We start from the raw sequence: 27933 nt of genomic DNA on the forward strand, positions 1-27933 counted from the left end.
TTGAGGTAAACGTGGTATTCTTTTATTGAGTTAGGACGACGATTTTTTGTTATCATTAAACTGTACTCGACAACCTATATAATTATCGAGAAAAAAATCACTTCCGGTCGGTAAATACCAAAGAAAAGCTCTCTACTGATTCGTTTTGACGATTTAGGATTTCACTGGTTGAGTGGTTGAGGTAAAAGTAGTACTTATAATTATGTTAGGACATTGAATTTAGAGATTAATTCAACGCCGACTAATAAATATATAATTATTGAAAAAAAAAACAAAAATAATCACTTCCGATCGGAAAATGAAATAATACCTCAGTCAGTGAAATCCAAAGTAGTCGGAACTTCTTATCAGTAGAGTTTTTCCGGTGTATTATCTGACAGAAAGCGTTTTTTTCAATTTTTATTTGATAATTATATAGATATTAGTCGGCGTTCAATTGATACCTAAAATCAATGTTCTAACATAATTCTAAGTACCACTTTTATCTCAACGACTCAACCAGTGAAACCCAAAATCGTCAAAATCTGAATCAGTAGAGCTTTTCCTCGGTATATTCCGACCGGAGGTAATAATAATACTTTTTATTGTGTCAACAATAATAAAAATTGCATACAATCGTCAAATTAAATTATTTAGAAATATGTATATCTATTTTAAATTGCCCCCATTCATACCCGTTCATACACAGTCCACACTCATTCCTAAGACTGATACATACTTACAGCCATACGTTTTAAAATCTTCTAAATTTTACCACCAGAAATAGAGGATGATCGAATTACTTTAAATTTCATCCCAGCGGCTCATCTTAAAATCTTCCACTGAATAAAACACCCTCGACACCAAAAAGTGTCTCAATCGAGCTTTAAATTTTGTTGGTTCATTCAAATTTTTGATTTCATCAGGGAGCTTGTTGATCAGCTTAACACCAACCTCGGATGCAAACGTTTAAATGCGGCTGTTCTGTGCGGATGTAACCGAAGGTTGTCCCTGCCTCTTGTCCCGTATTGATATACGTCCCTGCCCCGGACGAACTCGCACTTAAATCGGCAGAACAGGGCGACATCGAGGATGTAGAGACAGGGCAAAGTTAGCAATCCAAGCTCCCTAAAGGCATCTCTGCATGAATTTCGGGATTTCAATTTTGAAATGATGCGGACAGCTTTCTTTTGACTTCTAAATACTCCCTCAAATTTGTATTTAGAACAGCTGCCCCATAGCCTCAACTCGTACATTAGATGGGGGTGTACAGGGCCGAAGTAGGCCATTTTTAGTACATCCCGGGAGCAAAATTTTGAAAGGTTCCGTAGAGCATAAATGCCTGAAGAAACCGTTGAGCAGGTACTTTCAATGTGATTGTCTCAAGTCAGACTTCGATTAAGGTACATTCCGAGGAACTTGGTGGAATCAGTTTCCTCTATGAGGACATCGTCCGCCATCACAGCAGCGCGATCCTCAATCTCTCTTTGCCGCAAACAGAAATTTAGTGCATTTGATTTGGAGTTGTTGGTCCTCAGATTTAATTTAGAAAAAAATTGAACACATGAATTCAGTTCTAAAAAGGAAATGATTTCTAATTCATGTTTTGTTGGAGCTTTAATGCAGAGCGTTGTATCGTCAACATACTGGACCATTTTCCCTCTCAGGAGCGATGAGTTCCGCCTGCTGATGTACACAAGGAACAAGACTGGTCCAAGTATAGATCCCTGTGGGACTCCATAGGGAGAAAGTCGCTAATTTAAAAGGATTTAATTGTTTTTTTTTTCTCGATAATTATATATGTATTAGTCGGCGTTGAATTCATACCTAAAATCACCGTCCTAACATAATCCTAAGTACCACTTTTACCTCAACCACTCAACCAATGAAATCCAAAATCGGCAAAACTTGAATCTGTAGAGAGCTTTTCTTCGGTATTTACCGACCGGAAGTGATTTTTTTTCTCGATAATTATATAGGTATGGTGTACAGTTTAATGATAACAAAAATCGTCGCCTAACTCAATCGAAAACCCCACGTTTACCTCAATCATTGAAGTCCAAAGTAGTTGAAGTTCTAATCAGTAGAGTTTTTCAAGTGTATTTTCCGACCGAAAGTGATTTTTTCGATAATTATATACACGTTTACAGTTTAATGACACCTAAAATCAACATCTTAACTTAATTCTATGTAGTCACTTTACGTCCCCACAACGAATTTGAACGAAGTGGTCGCTAATTTAAACTGTTCGCCGTGTTACGGTTCAGGTTACTTTGCGACGTCACGTGACCGCGCCCTATAGAAATACTGTGATTACACTACACTATCCGAAAGACCGAGCCCAAAAGTATGGTTTGATACTTTATGATTTAAACGAATGGACAATTATATTTTTAACAACGGTCACTTTGTGAGGTGTTTCGGTGAAATCGCTTTTTATATCGTCTACCCTGATAGTTGCAGTCGTGCTGGGTTCTATTCCAGGGTTGTGATATCGACTTATAGCTATTTCTATCTTACCCGCGCCCTCACCGTACGCTGGTAAAGATCGATATGATACACAAGGTTAAACGTGAGTGAACAGAAAATCTCAGACTCGTTCAGAGCGAATTCAGTTATTCGCACTCTTCAATAGAACGATATCATCACAGTTTTCTGTTCTATGTTTCGCGATTTTACGTGGATAAATGTTGATTAGAGCTGTCAATGCCCCGTTCTAGAATGCGACGTTTAGAAATAAATCCTATTGTAACGACGACTATTTGACAATTATTTGTGCGTGAGAAAAACAGATTTTTAATATCGGTGGTCCGCGAGATCTTTATTCCACAGCCGTTGGCTCAAACCGGTCTCAGTATCGTCTGCTCGTTTCTTCTTCCTTCAGTGTGTTGTTGTGCTGTGTTAAGCTGAGGTTATGTTTTGACTTTATAGTATCAAAATAAAATATTAAATATATTAAACCAACAGATTCCTTCTCTATACTAACAAGACTAACGTTAACGTATAAGTTTATAAGTTAAGCTGGAAGCAAAATGTCTAAGGGAAGTCTTGTGTTATATCTCTCTCCTGTGAAGCAGCTAAATCCCTTCAAGCAAATATATTTAGGTTATTTAATACAAGTATCCTTGTTCAGCAATAATACAGGTATTTCGTGTGTACTATTTTCCTCTTTAAGCCCTTAGTATCAAATATGCTAATATTAACAAGCATTAAAAGTTTGTTATAGCCTACAACCTAACATTCACTTTGAAACATACTCTTCGAAGTAGGAAGTAAAGCTTATGCGATTTACAGGGCACCAAACAAATATTATTTAGAAACCGGGCTGAGAATTCAGAGGTTTATTAAGCCAATGAATAATATATCTGTAAACAAGGCTGTTACCTAGATAGCCTAAATTAAGTTCCCAGCCTATCCTGGCGTTGATCAATAACTTTGAGCTTAGGCTATTAGGCCTACACGACTTAAAGTAAGCAAAATATATTATCACGAGCTATAGAAAGGTTTATATATGCTATATCTAGTAGATTGACCAAGTACATACACCTAACTTATCCTACGCACCGAATTATCAATTTTAGGAATAGGATAACAAGCCTACGCGGCTTATAGGATGCAAAATACACGTTTGCAAACTAGGACAGGTAGTGAAAGGTAATAGAACCTATATTTGATAGATACACTACTGTCACCAAACGAGATAACCTATAAGCTGCTGTTAACCTATCCTACGCACCGAATTATTAATTTTAGGAATAGGATAACAAGCCTACGCGGCTTATAGGATGCAAAATACACGTTTGCAAACTAGGACAGGTAGCGAAAGGTAATAGAACCTATATTTGATAGATACACTACTGTCACCAAACGGGATAACCTATAAGCTGCTGTTAACCTATCCTACGCACCGAATTACTAATTTTAGGAATAGGATAACAAGCCTACGCGGCTTATAGGATGCAAAATACACGTTTGCAAACTAGGACAGGTAGTGAAAGGTAATAGAACCTATATTTGATAGATACACTACTGTCACCAAACGGGATAACCTATAAGCTGCTGTTAACCTATCCTACGCACCGAATTATTAATTTTAGGAATAGGATAACAAGCCTACGCGGCTTATAGGATGCAAAATACACGTTTGCAAACTAGGACAGGTAGTGAAAGGTAATAGAACCTATATTTGATAGATACACTACTGTCACCAAACGGGATAACCTATAAGCTGCTGTTAACCTATCCTACGCACCGAATTATTAATTTTAGGAATAGGATAACAAGCCTACGCGGCTTATAGGATGCAAAATACACGTTTGCAAACTAGGACAGGTAGTGAAAGGTAATAGAACCTATATTTAATAGATACTCTACTGTCACTAGACGAGATAGCCTATAAGCTGGTCTTAACCTATCCTACGCACCGAATTATCAATTTTAGGAATAGGATCACAAACCTACGCGGCTTATAGGATGCAAAATACGCGTTTGCAAACTAGGATAGGTAGTGAAGGGTAGTGTAACCTATAATGAATAGATACGCTACTGGCGCTAACCGCAATAACCTATAAGCTGCTGTTAACCTATCCTACGCACCGAATTATTAATTTTAGGAATAGGATAACAAGCCTACGCGGCTTATAGGATGCAAAATACACGTTTGCAAACTAGGACAGGTAGTAAAAGGTAATAGAACCTATATTTGATAGATACACTACTGTCACCAAACGAGATAACCTATAAGCTGCTGTTAACCTATCCTACGCACCGAATTATTAATTTTAGGAATAGGATAACAAGCCTACGCGGCTTATAGGATGCAAAATACACGTTTGCAAACTAGGACAGGTAGTGAAAGGTAATAGAACCTATATTTGATAGATACTCTACTGTCACTAAACGAGATAACCTATAAGCTGGTCTAAACCTATCCTACGCGCCGAATTATCAATTTTAGGAATAGGATTACAAACCTGCGCGGCTTATAGGATGCAAAATACCCGTTTGCAAACTAGGATAGGTAGTGAAAGGTAATGGAATCTATAATTAATAGATACACTACTGTCACTAAACGAAATAACCTATACTACGCACCGAATTATTAATTTTTCAAAGATTCCGTAGAATTCAAGGTTAACGAATCAGCACTAGTTTTTATATTCAACATTCAATATTCGTACTGTTTTTAAATTCCCTTAATGATTACAATTCGGGGTGACTCACCAAAAGACGATATATGCCGACTGCGTATTCTCTCGTACAGGACTCTCGTATTCCTCGACTCGACTTCAGACTTCATAAACCGACGTCCGCAAGCGAAAACTCTTCTCCTCGAATTGGCTTCACTCCACGACGTTAGCAAGCAAAACTCTCTGTCCCTTGTCGGATCGGCTGTATAAGTAGGCCGCCAGCCGGTCATGCGCAGAGACGCGTTTTCGTCAGTCGTCGCCAGACGCTGCAGCGGTCACATCGGAGCTCCGGCTAACTGCACTGCCCCGAGTAGAGAGGTTCCCTAACCTCAAATCGACTCCTTCTAATGGAATGACGACGACGACTATCGACGAAAAAAAAATAAATCGACACACCTACTTGTCAAAATAAACGTTTTCTCATTTAAGAAAAAAAAAAACGGGGTATAAAATTGAACCCTTACACCCCCCACTTACTTCGTGGAGAAAATAAAAACTAAAAAAAAAGACTCTGAAGTCGGATTAACAAATCAAAATAAACTTACTTTTCACAAAACTTCAACATAAAAGAAATAAGGTAAACTAAAAGTGTACACTTCGTCCTCGAATTAATAAATTCCCCTACGCCCCGTAGGAGAAAACAAAATAAAAATTCTTCTTAAACTGCCCTCTCTTTCCATTATTTTTTCTTTGGGAAGACTGGAAGGCCCAATTTCCGGACATTTATCCTCTTCCAGTCGTTCGTCCCCGGTATCTGGACCTTCATGGTACGGCGTTTGCCACGGGTCCTCTTTGGTTTGGTGCCGTGAGGACGCTCTGGAGGGTCGCCCATCCTTTCCTGCGTTGCCGTCTCCTCTGGCTGGGATTTCACCGACGGGGCTACTCGAAGGAATTCCTCTTCCTCGGGGTCCGGGATCACTTCAATCGAGCTGCCCATGCTCCACCCGGGCGACAAAGAGAGGACGTCACCCTCGTCCATAGGTGACAGTCTGGCCAGCTCTAGTAGTGTGGGTTTGGGAGACATACACTTGTCAACCTCCATGTGTCCCGAGGACGTTCCCGCGGCACCTTCCGGTGGGTTTATTGCGTCCACCTCCTCCTGCAGGACACCGATCTCTTCTGCTGTTTCGTCCTCGGCCGGAAGTATAAGTGACCACTTCGTTGGGTCAGTTAGCTGGTCTAACTCTTTGGCCAGATCTTCGAAGGACCAGTCCGGTTCCTCCCCCGGAAACAATTCCGGCTGGCTGCTCTTGTTCTCGGTCACCGAATCCTCCCGTAGTTCTTTCGCCATCTGCCGCCTGAACTCTCGGCCATCTACTCGCAATTCCTTAGCCTCCCGTCCCCCGCAGATGGCTCCGGCGATAGCGCAGAGGAAAACCCCGCAGTCCACAAGGTTGTCCTGTGAAGGACAACTCCGCTCACCGTAGAGGCACCAACTCCGGGCCTCGGTCTTGGCCCTCATCTCCTCCTTCTTCAGGTATTCGCGCAGAAGATCCATCGCCGGCTTGTGGTTTCTTCCTTTTAGGGAGTCGTATGCGCTGATGGTTTCCTTCCGTGGCTCTACTACGAGAAGCCACCAGTGGCCGACGTCCGCCAACTCCTCATGTACGGGGACGAGGATTTTCTGGTCCTGGTCGCGATGGTGACCCCGCGCTCGCTCGTGGCCGGATCTCTTCAGCACCGTGAAGAAGTAGGAGTCCAGTGCGAGGACATTTGGCAGGTTATGATCCATAGCATTCCGTCTCTCCAGAAGCCGCAGATACGCCGATATTACCTCGCCGTTTAGCAGCTGTCCAGGAAAGAGCCGCTCTGAATCGCATGGCAGCAAACGGACCTGTTTCCTTACGACTCGTGCCATCTTCCTTATCTGTCAAACTGTGGAACAAAAACCCAGACACACAAGCCAAGCTCTAGACTACCGTGCAAAGCCACAAGGTAACCACTCAAGCACACCAAAAACTACAAATGCAAATAGCAGGGGATAGTGCAGTTAGCGTGCAACCTGCAACCCAAAGCAAGAGTTCAACACATGCAGGAATCACAAAACTAAACTAGACATCCTTATCTATAACGTGCGAAGTTACAGCCTACTACTTACCCAGTAGGAGCTGCAATATCCGGCTTATTCAGCCAGATAGACGTGTTCCCTTAGTGGACATACTTTTTTAAGTCTTTGACGTGAGCTCGTAGCACATTCTTTTTTCGACCACAGAGGCTATAGATGTTTGATCCGAACCTTTCTACAATTTTATAAGGCCCGTCGTATTTTGCCGCTAGCTTCGAGGCGAAAGAGTCAATCGCCGACGAGAGATGGTGTTGTTTCAGCCACACCAACTCCCCAACCCGGAAATTTTCCTCTCTCCGCCTTAGGTTGTAATATTTTGCTTGAGATCGACTCGCTCTTTCTAAATTCGAATGGCATTGCTTGTACAGTTTCGCGAAAGCTTCTAATCTTTTCCGGTTCGTATCTGTCACATGAGACTCGGAGTCATTTTGCCCATTCTGTACCTTTAGGGGGCCATGGATTGCATTCGGTAACCGCAATTCCCGTCCAAAATTTAATAAAGCTGGAGTAAATCCCGTAGAATCATGTACGGCGGTGTTCATGGCGTACCTGAATTCGTTCAAGTGTATGTCCCAAAGCCGTTGATCTTCTTTGACGTACTGTGCGATCATCGTCTTTAGGACTCGATTCGCCCGCTCCACCGGATTCTCTTGAGGCGTGTAGGGTGCTGTCAGTTGATGTTCGATTCCCCAACTCTCCAGTAAATTACGCCATAGCTTGGCCGTAAACTGCGATCCATTATCAGTGATGGTGACCTCTGGTGCGCCGTATCGAAAAAACACCAAATTTTGAAATGCGTTCACCACATTCGTCGCGGTCACTGATTTTAACGAACACAGTTCTACCCATTTCGTGAAGATATCCTGTACGACTAGCATAAACCTCGCACCTCTTCGTGAACGTGGCAAGGGTCCTATTATATCGCCTGTGACCTTATACCATGGACCAGTTGGTCTCCGAAAGTACATCTTTCCTGCTGGTTTCCGTTGTTCAACCTTGTGCGCCTGACAAGACTGACATCTTCTAACATAATTCTTCACATCCGTGAGCAATCCCGGCCAATAATACCTCTCTTGGACTCGCTTTGCCGTTTTTCTTATTCCGAGATGGCCGGCCGTTTCGCGATCGTGATTTTCATTCAACACAGCTTCTCGCTTGTCTTTTGGCACACACAGTTTCCAATTTAGAGAGTCGTCGAACCTATTCGCCCTTCCTCGGGGCTTATACTTCATAAGGTTTCCTCCGGCAATCCTTAGATTTCGGCACGTGTCGGGCTTGGAGGTAACTCTAGCGAACATCTTGTGGTACCAATCTCGCTTTAAGTCCGATTCCTTTTCCAAAACTTCTGCGCTAGAGCATAACTGAGCGCTGTTTGCACCTTCTACGGGGTAGCGAGACAGAGCATCTGCCACTCTGTTTAGTGTACCCTTCCGGTAATGAATCTCAAAATCGTTCTGCTGAAGTTCTAGCACCCACCGAGCTAGTCGTCCCGTCGGCTGCTGAATATTCATCAGCCATTTGAGAGCCTGATGATCGGTAACGGCGATAAATTTGTACCCCTCCAGATATGGCCTAAATTTCTTTACCGCCCATACTAACGCCAAACATTCCTTTTCGGTAACGGTGAACTTTTTCTCACCGTCGGTCAACAATCGGCTAGCAAATGCTATAACGCGTTCTCTCTTATCGATTTTCTGAGTCAATGCTGCACCCAGTCCATCATTCGAAGCATCTACTTCTAGCCAAAACGTTTGTTGAAAATCGGGACACGCTAGTATCGGTGTATCGGAAAGCTTATCTTTAAGCTCGAGAAACGCACTCTGTTGTTCGTCCGTCCAATCCCACTTTTCACTTTTCTTTAAAAGTTTGGTTAGAGGTCTAGTTGATTTGGCGAAATTCTCCACAAATCTTCTATACCAAGAAGCGAGTCCTAGGAAGCTTCTCAAAGAGCGAACTGAAGTAGGAGTGGGGAACTCTCGGATGGCTCGTACCTTTTCTGGGTCTGTACGAATTCCGTCTTTATTTACAACGTGGCCTAAATATTTTAATTCTCGTTTGCAGAATTGACATTTCTCTGCATTTGGTTTCAGCCCAGCGCCTCGTAACCTATTGAAGACATCCTTGAGGAGCGTTAAGTGTTCTTCAAACGTCTTACTGACAATAATTAGGTCATCTAAATAAGCAAATGCTTTTGGCTCTAGCTCGGGACCTATAATTTGGTCTAGTAATCGTTGGAACGTTGCTCCAGCAGAATGCAATCCAAACGGCATTACCCGAAAATGGTACAGGCCCTTGCCAGGTACGGTGAAAGCAGTGAGAGGTTTGCTTTCTTGCGAAAGGGGTACCTGCCAATATCCTTGTTTCAAATCAATGGTAGAGATGAAGGAGGCTTCTCTCAATTTCTCCAAAATCGAATTTATTTGGGGCAACGGGTACGCGTCTTTCTCGCTGACGCCATTTAATTTTCTAAAATCTATGCAGAAACGATATTTCCCACTGGGTTTCTTCACGAGCACTATCGGAGAACTCCACGGGCTCGACGATGGTTCTATAACTCCATCTTGTAACATCTTATCAACTTCCTCGTTAATGATCTGTTGCATCGCCGGATTTCTAGGATAGTATCGTTGTTTTATCGGTTCGTTCTTGCTGAGTTTGATTCGATGCTCCACCAAAGTTGTTTTTTCCCGAGCAGGACTCGAATTTAGGAAGCTCTTCCTGTAAAAATTCGTTCAATATGTGTCTCTCTTCGTCATCTAGTGAACTAACCTCCTCTGGTACTCTGTCGCTATTCATACAGCTGACGTCGGTCACACGACTGTCATATAGATCTCCGCCGCAGTTAACTGATACCAAATTTAATGGTCGGATCAGGTCCATGCCCAGGATGATCGGGGCAGTCAGCGACGGCAAATACGCAGTTGCTACGTCCAGCTCGTGATCGGTGATTCTGCATTTAAAGCGATATATGCTCGAGACGGACACTTGAGTATTGTCGGCTAGTGAGATTTTGAATTGTTTCCTCGCAGGTAGAACGCCTACTTTCCCCAGGAAATCGGCTACCTCTTCATTAATGAGTGACGCCACTGCACCGGTATCAATCAACGCTTTGAAGTTTCTTCCGTAAATCTCCACGTTCGTGTACGGTCTTGGGTCATCAATATCGATTCGATTGTTCATGCCACAAAAATTTTTAATTTTGTCGAGCCATTCATTCCATTCTTTTGGGGTAGTCAGTTTTGACTTCGGTTTGGACTCCGGTGACCCCCAACTCCCGAAGTCCTCGCTTCGTTTCCCGATTGCCTACAATCACATGATGTCGTTTTAACACCTGGCTTCTTACAGTTGAAACATTTCAAATTCCTTGGTTTTCTACAATTTCTATAGAGATGGCCTGGTATTTCGCAGTTCCAACATACTATCCCTCGTATACTATTAGGCTTTGACGGGTTATTTTGGTCGCCACAAGTTTGCATGTGTGTAGTGGCTCTCTGATCGGTGGACGGTTCATTGAAAGATACTTTCCGGTGCCCACTGTCGGATGGCCTGGTTTGCGCAGTTTCAAGTTTATCCTGAGTTTCCGTTCTGGGATGTGCAGTCCTAGACACGGCATATGCTTGAAAACTTTCTTTCAGTTGCTGAGATCTACCTTTGTTTTGAAATGCTGTTTCCGGAACTAGCGCTTGAGCAGGACTCGGTGGAGGGCGATAATTAAGCTTTTCTCGTAGACAAGTTTCATACTCATCAGCAACCTTCATTAGTCCGGCTAAGTTCACGAAATCTCTCCTTCGAACATACATTTTATACGTCGGGTGCGTATTATTGTAGATTCTCTCTAACTTCTCAGTCTCCGAAAATCCTCCTCTTCTTCTGATGAGAGTAGACAGAGCAACAACGATTATTTCTGTACCACAAAAGTGCACTCTCTTTTAGCAGTTCAGGTAGAGCTTTTAGCATTCGATCTTGTTGGACTTCATAGGCATCCATCAATTCGTGTAGTCGTTCTAAGAACGATATGGCGTCAGTATCTCTCCTGCCATCAAAACGAAGATTCCATTTGCGCACCATATTGCACAATGTAGCGGTGTCTGAAATGCTGTGTGGGTTACTCTCGAAACCAGACGCCATGTTTCCTGACCGCGTATTAGTGAACTCGAAATACCGTCGTGGTAGCGAGTTTGATGGATGTACGTTCCGGGATGCCATCAATTCATACTCTGAATTCTGGCCCAACTCTCTCGGGGTTGTTTGTTCGAAAGTAGCTGCTCTAGTCGCTACGAGTTGGGACTGTGGTCGTACAGCTCCTGACATGATTCGCTTAACTTCTTCAAACGTAGCGGTAGGCGGGAGACCAAGCATCTCTCTAATAACATCCATCTCTGTTCCTGTCTTCGATTGCACATTTTCGTTATTTGGGAGAGTTTCGCCGCTCGTTGCTCGGCTCACACTTCCATATTCCGTAGGAGCAAATCCGAGGGAAGGGCTCTTCGCAATCCCACCTCGTGCTAATCGCACTAATTCTGCTCGCAACTGTTGGCTATTTCCGTCATTCGGTACTCCATATTTATTAAGTTCAGCTTGTAGCTGCGGTTTGGTGAGCTTATAAACCCAGCTAACCCTTGCATCCAAGTCGGTTGATATATTGCCGTCATCGGCGCTTGGAGTTACCAAAGTCTGAGGATTTATCGGATGTCCTGTTTGAACGGTCTTTGGTATTACTCCAGTAGAAGTAGACGTCGTAGGCGGAGGCTTCGTTGTTTTTGAATCTGTTTTCTTTGTATCGCTTGTAGTACCGCTTTCTCCTCCATTAATATACATCCAAAATACGTTCCATCCAAGAAGGTTTAGAATGGTTCTCAGAAACCTTAAAATGTATAGATCCATTTTCAATAGTTATTCGCAGTAAGTTTGTGTATTTTAAGTTGTCTCTGTCGTATCACTTAGTGTTTTGTCTTTCGATTTCTATTCTTTTCAGTCCAATTGTTCGGGCGCCATTTTATGTGAGGTGTTTCGGTGAAATCGCTTTTTATATCGTCTACCCTGATAGTTGCAGTCGTGCTGGGTTCTATTCCAGGGTTGTGATATCGACTTATAGCTATTTCTATCTTACCCGCGCCCTCACCGTACGCTGGTAAAGATCGATATGATACACAAGGTTAAACGTGAGTGAACAGAAAATCTCAGACTCGTTCAGAGCGAATTCAGTTATTCGCACTCTTCAATAGAACGATATCATCACAGTTTTCTGTTCTATGTTTCGCGATTTTACGTGGATAAATGTTGATTAGAGCTGTCAATAATATATTAAACCAACAGATTCCTTCTCTATACTAACAAGACTAACGTTAACGTATAAGTTTATAAGTTAAGCTGGAAGCAAAATGTCTAAGGGAAGTCTTGTGTTATATCTCTCTCCTGTGAAGCAGCTAAATCCCTTCAAGCAAATATATTTAGGTTATTTAATACAAGTATCCTTGTTCAGCAATAATACAGGTATTTCGTGTGTACTATTTTCCTCTTTAAGCCCTTAGTATCAAATATGCTAATATTAACAAGCATTAAAAGTTTGTTATAGCCTACAACCTAACATTCACTTTGAAACATACTCTTCGAAGTAGGAAGTAAAGCTTATGCGATTTACAGGGCACCAAACAAATATTATTTAGAAACCGGGCTGAGAATTCAGAGGTTTATTAAGCCAATGAATAATATATCTGTAAACAAGGCTGTTACCTAGATAGCCTAAATTAAGTTCCCAGCCTATCCTGGCGTTGATCAATAACTTTGAGCTTAGGCTATTAGGCCTACACGACTTAAAGTAAGCAAAATATATTATCACGAGCTATAGAAAGGTTTATATATGCTATATCTAGTAGATTGACCAAGTACATACACCTAACTTATCCTACGCACCGAATTATCAATTTTAGGAATAGGATAACAAGCCTACGCGGCTTATAGGATGCAAAATACACGTTTGCAAACTAGGACAGGTAGTGAAAGGTAATAGAACCTATATTTGATAGATACACTACTGTCACCAAACGAGATAACCTATAAGCTGCTGTTAACCTATCCTACGCACCGAATTATTAATTTTAGGAATAGGATAACAAGCCTACGCGGCTTATAGGATGCAAAATACACGTTTGCAAACTAGGACAGGTAGCGAAAGGTAATAGAACCTATATGTGATAGATACACTACTGTCACCAAACGGGATAACCTATAAGCTGCTGTTAACCTATCCTACGCACCGAATTATTAATTTTAGGAATAGGATAACAAGCCTACGCGGCTTACAGGATGCAAAATACACGTTTGCAAACTAGGACAGGTGGTGAAAGGTAATAGAACCTATATTTGATAGATACACTACTGTCACCGAACGGGATAACCTATAAGCTGCTGTTAACCTATCTTACGCACCGTATTATTAATTTTAGGAATAGGATAACAAGCCTACGCGGCTTACAGGATGCAGAATACACGTTTGCAAACTAGGACAGGTGGTGAAAGGTAATAGAACCTATATTTGATAGATACACTACTGTCACCAAACGGGATAACCTATAAGCTGCTGTTAACCTATCCTACGCACCGAATTACTAATTTTAGGAATAGGATAACAAGCCTACGCGGCTTATAGGATGCAAAATACACGTTTGCAAACTAGGACAGGTAGTGAAAGGTAATAGAACCTATATTTGATAGATACACTACTGTCACCAAACGGGATAACCTATAAGCTGCTGTTAACCTATCCTACGCACCGAATTACTAATTTTAGGAATAGGATAACAAGCCTACGCGGCTTATAGGATGCAAAATACACGTTTGCAAACTAGGACAGGTAGTGAAAGGTAATAGAACCTATATTTGATAGATACACTACTGTCACCAAACGGGATAACCTATAAGCTGCTGTTAACCTATCCTACGCACCGAATTATTAATTTTAGGAATAGGATAACAAGCCTACGCGGCTTATAGGATGCAAAATACACGTTTGCAAACTAGGACAGGTAGTGAAAGGTAATAGAACCTATATTTGATAGATACACTACTGTCACCAAACGGGATAACCTATAAGCTGCTGTTAACCTATCCTACGCACCGAATTATTAATTTTAAGAGATAGCCTATAAGCTGGTCTTAACCTATCCTACGCACCGAATTATCAATTTTAGGAATAGGATCACAAACCTACGCGGCTTATAGGATGCAAAATACGCGTTTGCAAACTAGGATAGGTAGTGAAGGGTAGTGTAACCTATAATGAATAGATACGCTACTGGCGCTAACCGCAATAACCTATAAGCTGCTGTTAACCTATCCTACGCACCGAATTATTAATTTTAGGAATAGGATAACAAGCCTACGCGGCTTATAGGATGCAAAATACACGTTTGCAAACTAGGACAGGTAGTAAAAGGTAATAGAACCTATATTTGATAGATACACTACTGTCACCAAACGAGATAACCTATAAGCTGCTGTTAACCTATCCTACGCACCGAATTATTAATTTTAGGAATAGGATAACAAGCCTACGCGGCTTATAGGATGCAAAATACACGTTTGCAAACTAGGACAGGTAGTGAAAGGTAATAGAACCTATATTTGATAGATACTCTACTGTCACTAAACGAGATAACCTATAAGCTGGTCTAAACCTATCCTACGCGCCGAATTATCAATTTTAGGAATAGGATTACAAACCTGCGCGGCTTATAGGATGCAAAATACCCGTTTGCAAACTAGGATAGGTAGTGAAAGGTAATGGAATCTATAATTAATAGATACACTACTGTCACTAAACGAAATAACCTATACTACGCACCGAATTATTAATTTTTCAAAGATTCCGTAGAATTCAAGGTTAACGAATCAGCACTAGTTTTTATATTCAACATTCAATATTCGTACTGTTTTTAAATTCCCTTAATGATTACAATTCGGGGTGACTCACCAAAAGACGATATATGCCGACTGCGTATTCTCTCGTACAGGACTCTCGTATTCCTCGACTCGACTTCAGACTTCATAAACCGACGTCCGCAAGCGAAAACTCTTCTCCTCGAATTGGCTTCACTCCACGACGTTAGCAAGCAAAACTCTCTGTCCCTTGTCGGATCGGCTGTATAAGTAGGACGCCAGCCGGTCATGCGCAGAGACGCGTTTTCGTCAGTCGTCGCCAGACGCTGCAGCGGTCACATCGGAGCTCCGGCTAACTGCACTGCCCCGAGTAGAGAGGTTCCCTAACCTCAAATCGACTCCTTCTAATGGAATGACGACGACGACTATCGACGAAAAAAAATAAATCGACACACCTACTTGTCAAAATAAACGTTTTCTCATTTAAGAAAAAAAAAACGGGGTATAAAATTGAACCCTTACAACTTCAATCAGTGAAATCAATCAATTTAATGTTTGTAGACAAGAGTAATGATAACTGTCCTTTTGTCTCCTGCTCCATGCTTTATTTTTTAATATGTCTTAAAATTTCGGGGGGGTCCAGACCCCCTGGACCCCCCCCTTCGCTACGCCACTGCCTCCTGGGTTAAGGTTCTTTGATGCTGTGCCCTGTTATACACCTTTCTACTCCCTACTTTATTACTGTTTAAATGTACTACATTGGTATTATGATTAATGAGAATATCACCCAATATACTTTATGAGATTTGTAATAACATCAATATAACGTTGACTTAAAAAAGACGCTCTTAATTCAGCTGCATTCCACAATTATGCTAATCTAAAAGTATTGTTGATATAGTTAAAATTAAAAGGTAAAAGATTTACCTTTTAGTATTGCAATTTTAATTTGCCATAATTATTTTAAATACCTGTATTTTACAAACAAGTGGCAAATCTGAGCCCCTCTTTCTCAAGTCTCAAGCTACAAATAATGACAAATTACTCCGGTTTAATAATTAGTCGACAGACAAATTTGGCACGATTTAGACAACAACTGTCAATATTGGGTTGATAACTGCTAGGACTGTAGACAGCGTGAGATGCCTAGGGGCCATCATGCGACATGTACACGCAAAAAGTTGGCCTTGTGACGTCATATCTACACGCAGGCACAGTAGGAACGTCTTGTTACACATTTGCTAGAACCCTAACCACTGACAAGAATGCTAGGAATTCTTTTCATTTGAACCCTATTACTGGTTTATAGAGGATTCTTTGAATTTTGCTCTAATTGTTGGCAATTAAATAAGTAATAAAGGTAACTACAGTTAGAAATAAGATGACTTTGGATGTATCTTATCAAGTGCCACGATACACGCGCGTTCTTGTACTATTGAAATAGCATAAACAAACAATAAAATTTAATGAGTTTGAATGCTCAATACCATTCTATATTTCTTACCATTTTATTATATAAAATTTTTTTATAATAATGCAGTTAATCTGATAATACTATATCTACTGTTTACTTAAATGTTTAAATTACAGGAATGTCGAGATTTTTATTCATTATTTTGGCTTAGTAAATGTTGGGCAACAGTTACGATACGCTTATAAAACACTGTAAATTTTACATTATTTTGCAGCAAATTTTAGTTCAAGGTACGATATTTCAAGTATGTTCAACAATGGCTTTAGAACACACTGTGTTACTTGTGAGAGACTAGTGTAGTCATATGGATACAGTTAAGCTTACAGTATTCACGCCCACTATGGTATTGTCAATTTGGATTATTGAATATTAATGCTGGTTTTTACATTTAAATCTGGGATATTAACAATTATGTGTATCAACTGTTTAACCCTTAGCAACATAGTGAAGTAATATCGATACAGTAGTGCTTAAATAATTTACGCCCTCTGTGGTACGGTCAACCTGGATTATGCAACCTAAATGCTGGTTTTCACCTTTAAATCTTGGATATTAAGATTTATTACCAGCTAGTATATCAATCGTTTACTCCTTAAAGCATAGTGCAGTAATATGGATACAGTAGTGCATACAGTTTTTACATAGAGTTTAAATCTCACTTTAAAATTTGGGTTTATTAAGGTAAAACACTACTATAATAAAATAAAAAATTGAACATGGAAGTGCTGCGGTTTTCACACTTGATACGTCATTAATAATTAATGAATTTCGATGGTGAATCTCCTACTGAAAATGACACCACTTACAAAATAGTTTTCCAAAAACGTAATATAATGCGGTTGAAACTACACCATAGCACTATAGTTTATCGCGTAAAAGGACACAAGGGTATAAACGTGACACCGAGATAAAGTACCCTGATGGGGAAACAATTAGCATTCTGGTACCAAACTACAGACGATGGTAATCCAAGTCAGTATTTTCTCGTGACTGAGAAGGTTTCTAGTCTCAACTGCAATTTGCTGGTCAGTATTTATTCTGCGGAGACGATACTGAGGGCAGTGATGGTCCATTTGTAGGCAACATGAGAGAAGCCGCTGTTGGGGCTAACGAGCTCGACTCCACGACCGCCGATCGGCTACACTCTGCTGTATAAATATTTCAGAGTGCGATAGCACTCTACAGTACGGACTTGAGCAGTGTTGTGTACGTCTCTCTATCATGGAATATCGCTTCAGATCATAGATAAAAAAAGGTAGAAGTACGCCACACTACACGTTATAGTACACTTCGCTGAGGTTGCATGCATAATTTCAAATCTATAGCTCATTTAATGTTCTGCAGATAGATAGACAAAAAGACAATCATAAAAAAAAGAATTTGACACAAAAATTACCCACCATAGAACTCATTCTTGTACGAATTAAGTTTCATGCAAAATTCAGAGTCTACATATGGAATTTTTTTCGACATATCTTGTCACACGATACATTGAAATATTTATTTATTAAATTTATTATTTATCTATAAATCATATTGTTTATTTATTATATAAATAATGTTGATTCATAATATCGGTGTTAAATAATAAAAGTCTACTAACCAAATCACTATAAAATGATGTTGTATGTCTTCGTGATAGTTAAGCTACAAGTATCAGTATGTAACGTATTTGAATTTCTTATGAGTGTATTGAGTTTCTTTACAAATTTATTTATTCCTTTATTTTTTCGTTGCCGTCATGGTTACCTATAAGACAATAATGTAAAAATATTTGCTAAAGCTTAGTCAAATCCGATGGTGTGATATGCGCCATCATCGAACTCAGTATTCATCATATAGAAATAAAGCTTCATTTACAATTTCAAGTCGATAGTTCATTTCGTTTTCGAAATATCGTGCGGACAGACAGACAGAAATGAAATTTAGCCAGCCCTACAAGTAGTAGGCTTCGCTAAAGCTCAGCCAATAAAACATCGGATTGTTGTGTAAACTTTAGCATGAATGACAATTTCCTACTGTACAATGTTTGTGCTGGAAAATAAGTCTGCGGTTATTAGAAGTTAGTCCTCTATATCATGTTTTTGGGCCAAAATGCATCCAGTTTCGATCAGAGCGACTAAACACATCGATTATAAACTATTGCACAACACACTCGATGTGGGATTCGCCGTTTATAGGTGCAATTGTGTTATAAAGCCCTTATCGCTCTTTTATAGCACTTAGGAAGGAAATACCTCCCTAATGGTTCAGGTAACAAGGCTAAAGTAGTAGTCTTAAGATATAAATATATCCATATGGTGATAGCCTTTAAAGAATTGATCTAAATTGTAAAAAGTACGGGGTTCCAGTAAGGAACTGCCTAGTATTCTTTGTTCAAAGTTTTAAACGATAGTAGGATTTCGGACATTTGCTATCATTTTATGTTACTATAATGATAACATTACGTTTCAAAGATTAAAACCTACCTTTTCCTCATGTGTAAAAATGATCCCTAATACATAAAAAACCTAACAGCTAAAAAGTGCTGCAATAGACTGCTACTCAAAAAGTTTATTTTCAATTGTTTTAGGGATTTTGGTTCTTGAAGAAGAAGATAGATTTCAAACTTCAAAATGTAGTGTTATTACTCGTGGAGTGATACCAAATACTACGCTAGTGACGTGTAGCTTACTATTAAGTGTTTGTGTCCAAGTGGGGATGGGCTGACGAAGGGAGCGAGATCTCGAAAAGTTGGCACTATACTGTTTAGGATACAATAACAACTTTACGCACAATGCTGTGGGAGTCCAGTACTTTATGTGAAGATGAAACCGGTTCAAAAGGAAAGGTTTTACCAGACTGAGAATTTCACACCTGGTGACCAGAAAACTATCGGGTCCGCGATGACGTTTGCAACATTTACATAGTATTTGTTTTAATAATCACGTAATTTATCAATTTAACGTTCATTACGTTGTCCCCATCGAATGTGATGTAATAGAATGGTTAAAGCCATAAAATCGAATGAAAACTTAATGAATAATATCGAATGTATCTTATGTTCGGTTCAAAGTTGTATAGATATACAAGTTTCGTAGAATTTTAACCAAGCACATACCGTTACGAATTTTTCACGCTTTAAAAAAGTTATGCAGGAATCGATATTAAATTTTTTTCAGAATTAGCAAAATTAATATTTATTAAACTGTAGTGACTAAGATCCAACTAGCATGAAAAGTGTTAAACCTTAAAAACCTTTTAGCTCTTATTTTCGGGCGTAGAATTGCGGAATATGTCTCACTTAGAACATATAATTAATTCGCATCCAAAGACTATTGCCGTTTTTTGGAGAGTAAACATTTTTTTAAATATTTAAATGATAAAGTAAACAACATTTATAAAAAATCTAAATGAGCCGTACCGGTAAGAAAAGCAAAGATAATACTAAGGATTGGAATGCGTTTCATCTCCCGTATAAAGGTTTGAGGTTCAGGCTAACGTCTTATGAAACCAAGAGTATTAAATACAATTGTTATTTATTCATCGTGTGTAAATTGAATTAGTTCGTAGTTCGTTGACAAACACATGCATATTTCGTGGTATGTTTTTATAGTTCTATCAACTGCCCGTACCATTATAAGATAGAAAGTCTACCAGTAGACTACGCTACGTGGGGGTGGGTGGGGCACAACGCCCGCTAGATTGGATATTGGCTACCTGACTACACGAGCACGTTAATGGTCTATAAATTGGCCAACGGTAATTTACAAATTATAAGTTACACCCACCTGATGTATAATCTTGTTTACATTTCGGGTGGAGCGGCTTGCATCATCAGACTGCTTAGTTAAATAATCATTCACTACAGCTTGTGGACTTAACTTTTTTACCGGTTTCTTGGAATATATTTCTTTATTTTACTTTAATGATGCATTTATTTAAACAGTCGTTGTTTATTGTCGAATAATAACTAGATTAAAAAACGTGATAAAAATTAATAATTTTCTGTCCATGATAAATCTGTTCTCATGTACGGTACTTCACGTACCGTAATTACTAACATGTTGTAATGTTATTATACATTATGATTAATAGCGTTCCCAGTTTGCTAAAAAAAGTATTTCAGTGCCTTTAGTTTTTTAGTTACAAGAGAAAAGTTCAAGTGAAAGAACGTTTACAAGTAATTAAGGGCAAGAACTTCTAGTTAGGAGCCGAGAACCAATTTGTATTGTACAAGTACAACCCAGTGTTTTCTTGAAATTAGTAGAGAACATTGCATTACAAAGGAAATCAATTGCAGCAGCGCTAGTTTTGGTGGCGGTCAAAAAAGAATATCAAACGGGTTAATACATTTTTTCGAATCACATCTTTCTTAGCTTGAAACATTTAAAACCAACGTTAACACGGATAAATATATGTTCTATCACTGTAATCTAACCATACACAGATCCTTAAAGTAGAAACTTTTGGTCTCTTTGTATAGTTGCCTAACAGCGAGATAATTATTATTTATGTGTCTGACGGCTGACAAATGTATATCACTGTAATCAAACCATACACAGATCCTTAAAGTAGCAACTTTTGGTCTCTTTGTATAGTTGCCTAACAGCGATATAATTATTATTTATGTGTCTGACGGCTGACAAATGTATATCACTGTAATCTAACCATACACAGATCCTTAAAGTAGCAACTTTTGGTCTCTTTGTATAGTTGCCTAACAGCGATATAATTATTATTTATGTGTCTGACGGCTGATTTGTAAATGTATATAGGTTGAAAAATTCACCTTTAAATATATTTAACCCTCTTGATACACCTCAATTTGAACTCCACCAAAACTAGCATAGCTGACGATATCGGAAACATTCCTCAGTCGATTGTAAGAATAACCAGGTTAGTTGCTTATACAATGCGAATTGACTCTCGACACCGTGTGAAGCATTCCTCAGTCGATTGTAAGAATAACCAGGTTAGTTGTTTATACAATGCGAATTGACTCTCGACACCGTGTGAAGCATTCCTCAGTCGATTGTAAGAATAACCAGGTTAGTTGCTTATACAATGCGAATTGACTCTCGACACCGTGTGAAGCATTCCTCAGTCGATTGTAAGAATAACCAGGTTAGTTGCTTATACAATGCGAATTGACTCTCGACACCGTGTGAAGCATTCCTCAGTCGATTGTAAGAATAACCAGGTTAGTTGTTTATACAATGCGAATTGACTCTCGACACCGTGTGAAACATTTCTCAGTCGATTGTAAGAATAACCAGGTTAGTTGCTTATACAATGCGAATTGACTCTCGACACCGTGTGAAGCATTCCTCAGTCGATTGTAAGAATAACCAGGTTAGTTGTTTATACAATGCGAATTGACTCTCGACACCGTGTGAAGCATTTCTCAGTCGATTGTAAGAATAACCAGGTTAGTTGCTTATACAATGCGAATTGACTCTCGACACCGTGTGAAGCATTCCTCAGTCGATTGTAAGAATAACCAGGTTAGTTGTTTATACAATGCGAATTGACTCTCGACACCGTGTGAAGCATTCCTCAGTCGATTGTAAGAATAACCAGGTTAGTTGCTTATACAATGCGAATTGACTCTCGACACCGTGTGAAGCATTCCTCAGTCGATTGTAAGAATAACCAGGTTAGTTGCTTATACAATGCGAATTGACTCTCGACACCGTGTGAAGCATTCCTCAGTCGATTGTAAGAATAACCAGGTTAGGTGCTTATACAATATCAATTTCTCGACACCGTGTGAAGCATTTTTAGCACCTTCCCCGGCGATAAATACACGAGTCAACTCTTTTACGAGCGTAAATGTTATTCGTTCTATTAACCCAACTGCTGTGATAACATCACATGTAGAACAATTTGTATGTCATTTGTAAGAACAATTGGGAATTAATTACTCCTTTCAAATATAAAAGACATAACAATTATTTAAAATAACAATGTTATAAAGTTGAATTTGTATTTAATATGACTAAGTGAATAAGATAAAAATGGTTGATAAGTAAATTTGTACATTCTACAATAATAGATTTGGCTGGATTATATAAACATGATACCAGCACATGGAATACAAAATTCATTGAAATATTGATATAGAGACAAAATATCACTTGTATATATATGTAAAGAAAAGTACGTGTTACATGATGTTAAGAATTTCAACAAACAAAACATTAAAAGTGTGTCCCTTATATTTATGCTTGCACTTATATATTGACTACTAATTAAGGTTCGATTTATTCAGGACATTTTATTTGTGAATTTTAACTTTTAGTCCTTGAAAACGTGAATTTTAGTTAATTTTCAAGAAGCCTAATAAAACAGAGAGAGTGATGATATGTTTAATACACAGTATGGATTTAAATGACAAATACTCCTAAAGATTGTCGTCATTTAATCAAAATCCTTATCCCACCAAGTTCTCTTTTCAGAAGTAAAACTTGACTTTGCTTCCTTGTATGCAAAATCTTATCAGGCTCCCGTAAGTCTGATAAAATAGAAAGCACACATATAACACGGTCTAATTATTATGTTCTGTATGAATGAACGGATTTATGCTTACACGATAAAACACGCATAAACCATGAAGTAGTTTCAGAACTATTGTAGTTTAACTACTCTTGAGCCAACATGATTGATATTAAATTTGCTATAATGTGTTGTGTGACACGACTTGACTACATTACAACCTGGCTATTTACTAGAAATAATACAATTGTGACTTGTGACAGGCTGGACTAAAACTATACGTTATACTTGCCGAAAGCGCTTTTCAATACGAAGAGCGGTGACGTCAACGCCAGAGGTCACAAGTCAAGTTCCGGCCTTGCACAATTGGTGCAGCAGAACTGGGCTTGCCAGCTGTACTGCTAGTCTGCTGGCTTGTTTACCAACATCAATGGGGCCAATAGAAGACTTGTGGCTTCTCTCCTCGCCGGCCTTATCTACACAAGGTGGTCTTTATAACGCGTTATCTCGACCATAAGCGACATTTATCAGCCGACCTCGTTGTTACACAACGCAAAAGTATTTTGCGCTCGACCTCGTAGAAAATAAACAAAATTGGTTGAAAACCCTCTGGTAACTGCACCTAAAATGTTGGAAAATGATGCTATACGGTGACCAAACAGATGTTTAGACAGTGTTCACTTACCCGGTCTTGCCTTACAAGGGGGTCTTGTGTTTATGCAAAGAAGTGTTAATTCAAGATATTTGCATCCAGTTATAGTCTTGTGTTCTGAGCAGGAATAAGCAGATGTTAAGTAGGCTTTACATTTGGCTAACGATATTTGACAGGTGGGCCAAGCTGGGCAGCGAGCGAGGGTCATGTCTCCACAAACCTAATAACATTCTCCTGTGAGGAGCTGCCATCATCTACTTTGTACACTCTTCTAGCTTCGTGTGTTGAACCACGTCTTGTTAACACAAAGAGAGATTACACCTTACAGAACAAGATGAATTGAAGAAGAATATAAGCAATTTGGGATGATTAATGAAGAAGGCGGAGAAATGAATTGCACTTCATGATTAAAAAGGGCGGAGCCCTCAGCCTCAAGACGTTCGTGAGCTTGATCTATAGAGAGGTTCAGGCATGATTCATGCTTCTTTTTGGGATGTTTTAAACTCCCCTTCATGAACAAAGCCAAACGCAGGGTTTATACACTTTTGCTATAATACTGTTTTGTATGCAAAAGAACTTTAACTAATGTGTTTATAACTCATTTTCGGTAATATATTTCTAGAAATTCATAAGCCCAATAACAATGAATAACGCACTTGGAAACGTAACTAATGAAATGTAAACTATAGCAAAGATTATCTATCTCACAGAATTGCGTGTACATATTACTGATTTAAACGGGGACAAACCATTAAGCACAAACGATTAATCAGTACTTGAAGTTCGATTTTAGACCAACAACTCTACCGATATAGTGATTTAAAAACATCCATCTCAAAATAATATTCAAATAACTAAAGCTTTTTTTGGCTTTCGAATTTTGCTGCCGCCAAACTGATATACTACTTGTGGCGGATGTAATATTTATAAAATCTACGTCGAAATGTACTGTCTTACCGTAAACCAACTCTTTCTTTTCCACAAGTTGATTGTACCTGATGTCAGAGAACGTCTACAGGATAATGAAAAAACAATCGGATACAGTAACTCCAATAATTTTTTATACGAATAAAACTGGTTTATTCTTGTTTGTAAATAGTTTAAAAATTATTTTGAATTGCGCATTAAAATATATTTAAAGCATAATAGCTTAGACGCTGAATAGGAATTTACATCAGTACATTGTGACTCGTCTAATATTGGTTAATTAGGGATAACTGAATCGATCCCATCACATCAGGAGTTCTCGTCCAGTTGTTACGGTTTGATGGAAATCACCACTCGTATATTTGATTTAATTTGATTTTCTTACACTTGAATGCATCCACTTTACCATTCACACAACTTTCAGATGTTTGCCAATTTTTTCCCACCTTTAGTTTCGGTGTCAAACTCCTCATTGACCAGTATCCAAGCCGTATGCTAACAATCTCGTTTATATTATAAAATGCTTGTGATTCTGATAATAATTTTAGAGTCTTAATGTATTTGCGCCTTGCGACATATTTAATCCAGTTTGCCAACTTGTTGGTAATACAGACAGCTGCCTATGAGGGCAAGCGTTCATGAAACCATCGTTCGATGTATGTATGTTCGGTAGTTTGCCTGCCTCTGGTCTCATATGAGTGTAAGACTCGGTAACCTGTTGGTAATATGGACAACTGCCTGACGAATGAATCTCTTGTATATGCAATTTTAAATCATCCGGCTATTTTCTGTCACAACATAGCAGTAGATGGGGGTGTATCTGTCTATACAACGCCAACAACAGAACTTTAATAGGGCAGTATTTGGCTAAGGACGTCAAGACATAAATGCCTGAGGATAATTTCATTCGAGCATGATTAATATGGTCATTCCATGTCAACCTTCAATCAAGGATTTTTAACATGTAGATTTCTTCCAGTATGGAGTCTGTCATAAAGACAGCAGGACCACACTTTATGTCAAAGCTAGGTAAAGGTCAAACGTTTCGTTTTCAAAAATACAATAAGTGTGGGAAATAATAGTAATAAACCAGGTATAAATTTAATTACCAATCACTTTCTAACATTTACATTAGAAAGAATTCGCACAAAATATATTCTAGTGGGGGAGGTATTTGGAATTTATCACCACCCAATTAGAGACCACCCGTTAAAGCCGGGTCTGCAGGTACACAATGCTTATCCGCAAATGTAGATTTCCACCTGCAATGACCCGCTGAATGTGAACGCTCGCTCAGAAGCGCACGTGTTTCCTATCAACTTTCCGTAAATAGACCTCGGCAACTACATAAGGATTTGTGGATCATCGACAGCATACTGCAGTATTACGTATTCAATTCCCATATTTGAACGCTACAAAGCGCCTTGTGGAAAACATATCCGGAATCCACCTCTCAAAATACGCATGGCGTAGATTACTGTTTGACTTCAAATACGCATGGCGTAGATTACTGTTTGACTTCAAATACGCATAGCGTATATTACTGTTTGACTCCAATTAACAAGATTAGACAATGAACGATACTCACTTGGCAGTCTTGGGGATCTTGTTGATCTTGAGGTCACCGATGATGGGCTCGGCTGAGATAGCCTGCCGCTTGGTCCGCAGTCTCTGAGCCGGATCCCAGCCTTCCTCGGACTCCGTGTTGTCCCCGTGCAGTCCCAGGTGGCTCACCATGTGCTGGGTGATGGGTCTCACCACCTGACGGAACTTGTCGATTTCGTTCCTCAGATGGCGGATCAACGCGTCCCGCTCGTCCTAGTTCCTTCTCCAGGTACGATATGACGTCGTTTCGCCGCGTGATGTCCGCCTCCCTCTCCGCTAGACGGCGCTCCAACTCTTTCGTTCCGCTCATTGTTACTGATCAATCACAGTCAGTGTTGTACAGGGTGCTATCAACTGCCCACCTCAAGCACTGCCATAGTTATCACACAGTTCACAGACTAAATTTGTTTCTCCAGTTCTGACTCCCTTTCACAGTCTAAACGATTTTAAACTCCCTGTAAGATTAACATAATGGAGTTGTTACAATAACATTTGCCTGGGTCACTGTCGTTAACAGAGCAAAAGTATTACTACAGTTAAATATTTTTATACGATGTTTGAATTTCCCAAAAATTAGATCCTCATTTTATGAGACACCATGGATAGCAAGGGCTTTAGTCATATGCCAACCGGTAATCGTTTAAGGCTACTAGCCTTGCAGAAGTGGGCTATCCGCTCACAAGCCATACAAGGCGCGTGATGTCAACAACAATGAAGTAAAGAGCTTATGGGGGCTTTAAAACAGGAATATTAAGCGGATGCGTCATTAGCATGTTGTACAGGACGCTGTGGTACCAGCACCTGTCTGGCGGCTAGTAGCCCAGCGTGCGGCTAGCTGTAGCAAGTAGCCCAACACGCAGCTGTTCTTGTCATCTACTGTGGCGATAAACTTGATAGTGCACTGACCGGAGCCTATTTATTAAATATTTTTACGAGCGTACGTAGTCGTAATAAGTAATAGACACTTGTTTAAGATATGATCTAAAATAAGTTAGATTATATCCAATTAATGGCAGCAATTCGATTTGGGAGTAAATAGTTGTTTTTTAAGTAAACTTAAAACCGGCTCTAAACAACAAAGGAAGATTTGAACTTGAGTAAAATAACTTTATTTACATATAGTCAGTAAATATATACGAATCCACTGATTCTCTAAACATAGTTTTTTTCCTCGGAACATCTTTCCGAATCCAAAATCAATGTTGAGCGAGGGCAGTTTCCTTATAAAGATAAGCGTAAGGAGGTTAGTGTGATAAATGCAAACTAGAGTCGCCAACGAGAGTAATAAAAATATAGTATAACTACCGACATTCTTAAACCTCAAAGCAAAGGATGGTTGACGTGTACTTTATTTTTGTTCAAACACGAGTCTCATGTTTTACAATGAAAACTCGTTAGCTATATACTTTCCATAATGAAGAATCCACTCCTGCACTCCTGCTCCTCCATGGGCCGTCAATAAATATGCAATTAGGTCCGACCCGACCACGGACTCAGCAGTCGCTCTCTTCGGACCGCGGAGCAGCGCTTGGATTCTAAAGGCGACCGTTAATTAAAATGGAAAACAGGTTAGGCCAAGGACCTCAGACCGCGCGGATTCTATCCAGTACTAATTACAAACCCTATTCAGAATCAATTTATCCGAACCGCGACAGACACAGTCTATTAGCGTTGGGAGTGTTTATTT

At 39.5% G+C, this 27933-nt stretch overlaps 1 protein-coding gene across 4 annotated transcripts in view; it reads right to left on the reverse strand.

Moving 5' to 3' along the window:
- The window catches only part of LOC124362545 (cGMP-dependent protein kinase, isozyme 2 forms cD5/T2), a 381547-nt gene that overhangs the window by 163898 nt on the left and 189716 nt on the right, over positions 1 to 27933 (reverse strand). The window contains exon 1 of one of the 4 annotated variants that reach the window (XM_046817153.1): positions 26230 to 26559. The exons of the other annotated variants lie outside the window; for them this stretch is intronic. Within the exon in view, the coding sequence (XP_046673109.1) occupies positions 26230 to 26378 (149 nt within the window). The 5' untranslated portion in view covers positions 26379 to 26559. Of the gene's footprint in view, positions 1 to 26229; positions 26560 to 27933 lie in introns of those variants that run through there. 4 annotated transcript variants of the gene reach the window in all.

The sequence above is a fragment of the Homalodisca vitripennis genome, chromosome 5 (genome assembly GCF_021130785.1).
Source record: "Homalodisca vitripennis isolate AUS2020 chromosome 5, UT_GWSS_2.1, whole genome shotgun sequence".
Classification (NCBI taxonomy): Eukaryota; Metazoa; Arthropoda; class Insecta; order Hemiptera; family Cicadellidae; genus Homalodisca; species Homalodisca vitripennis.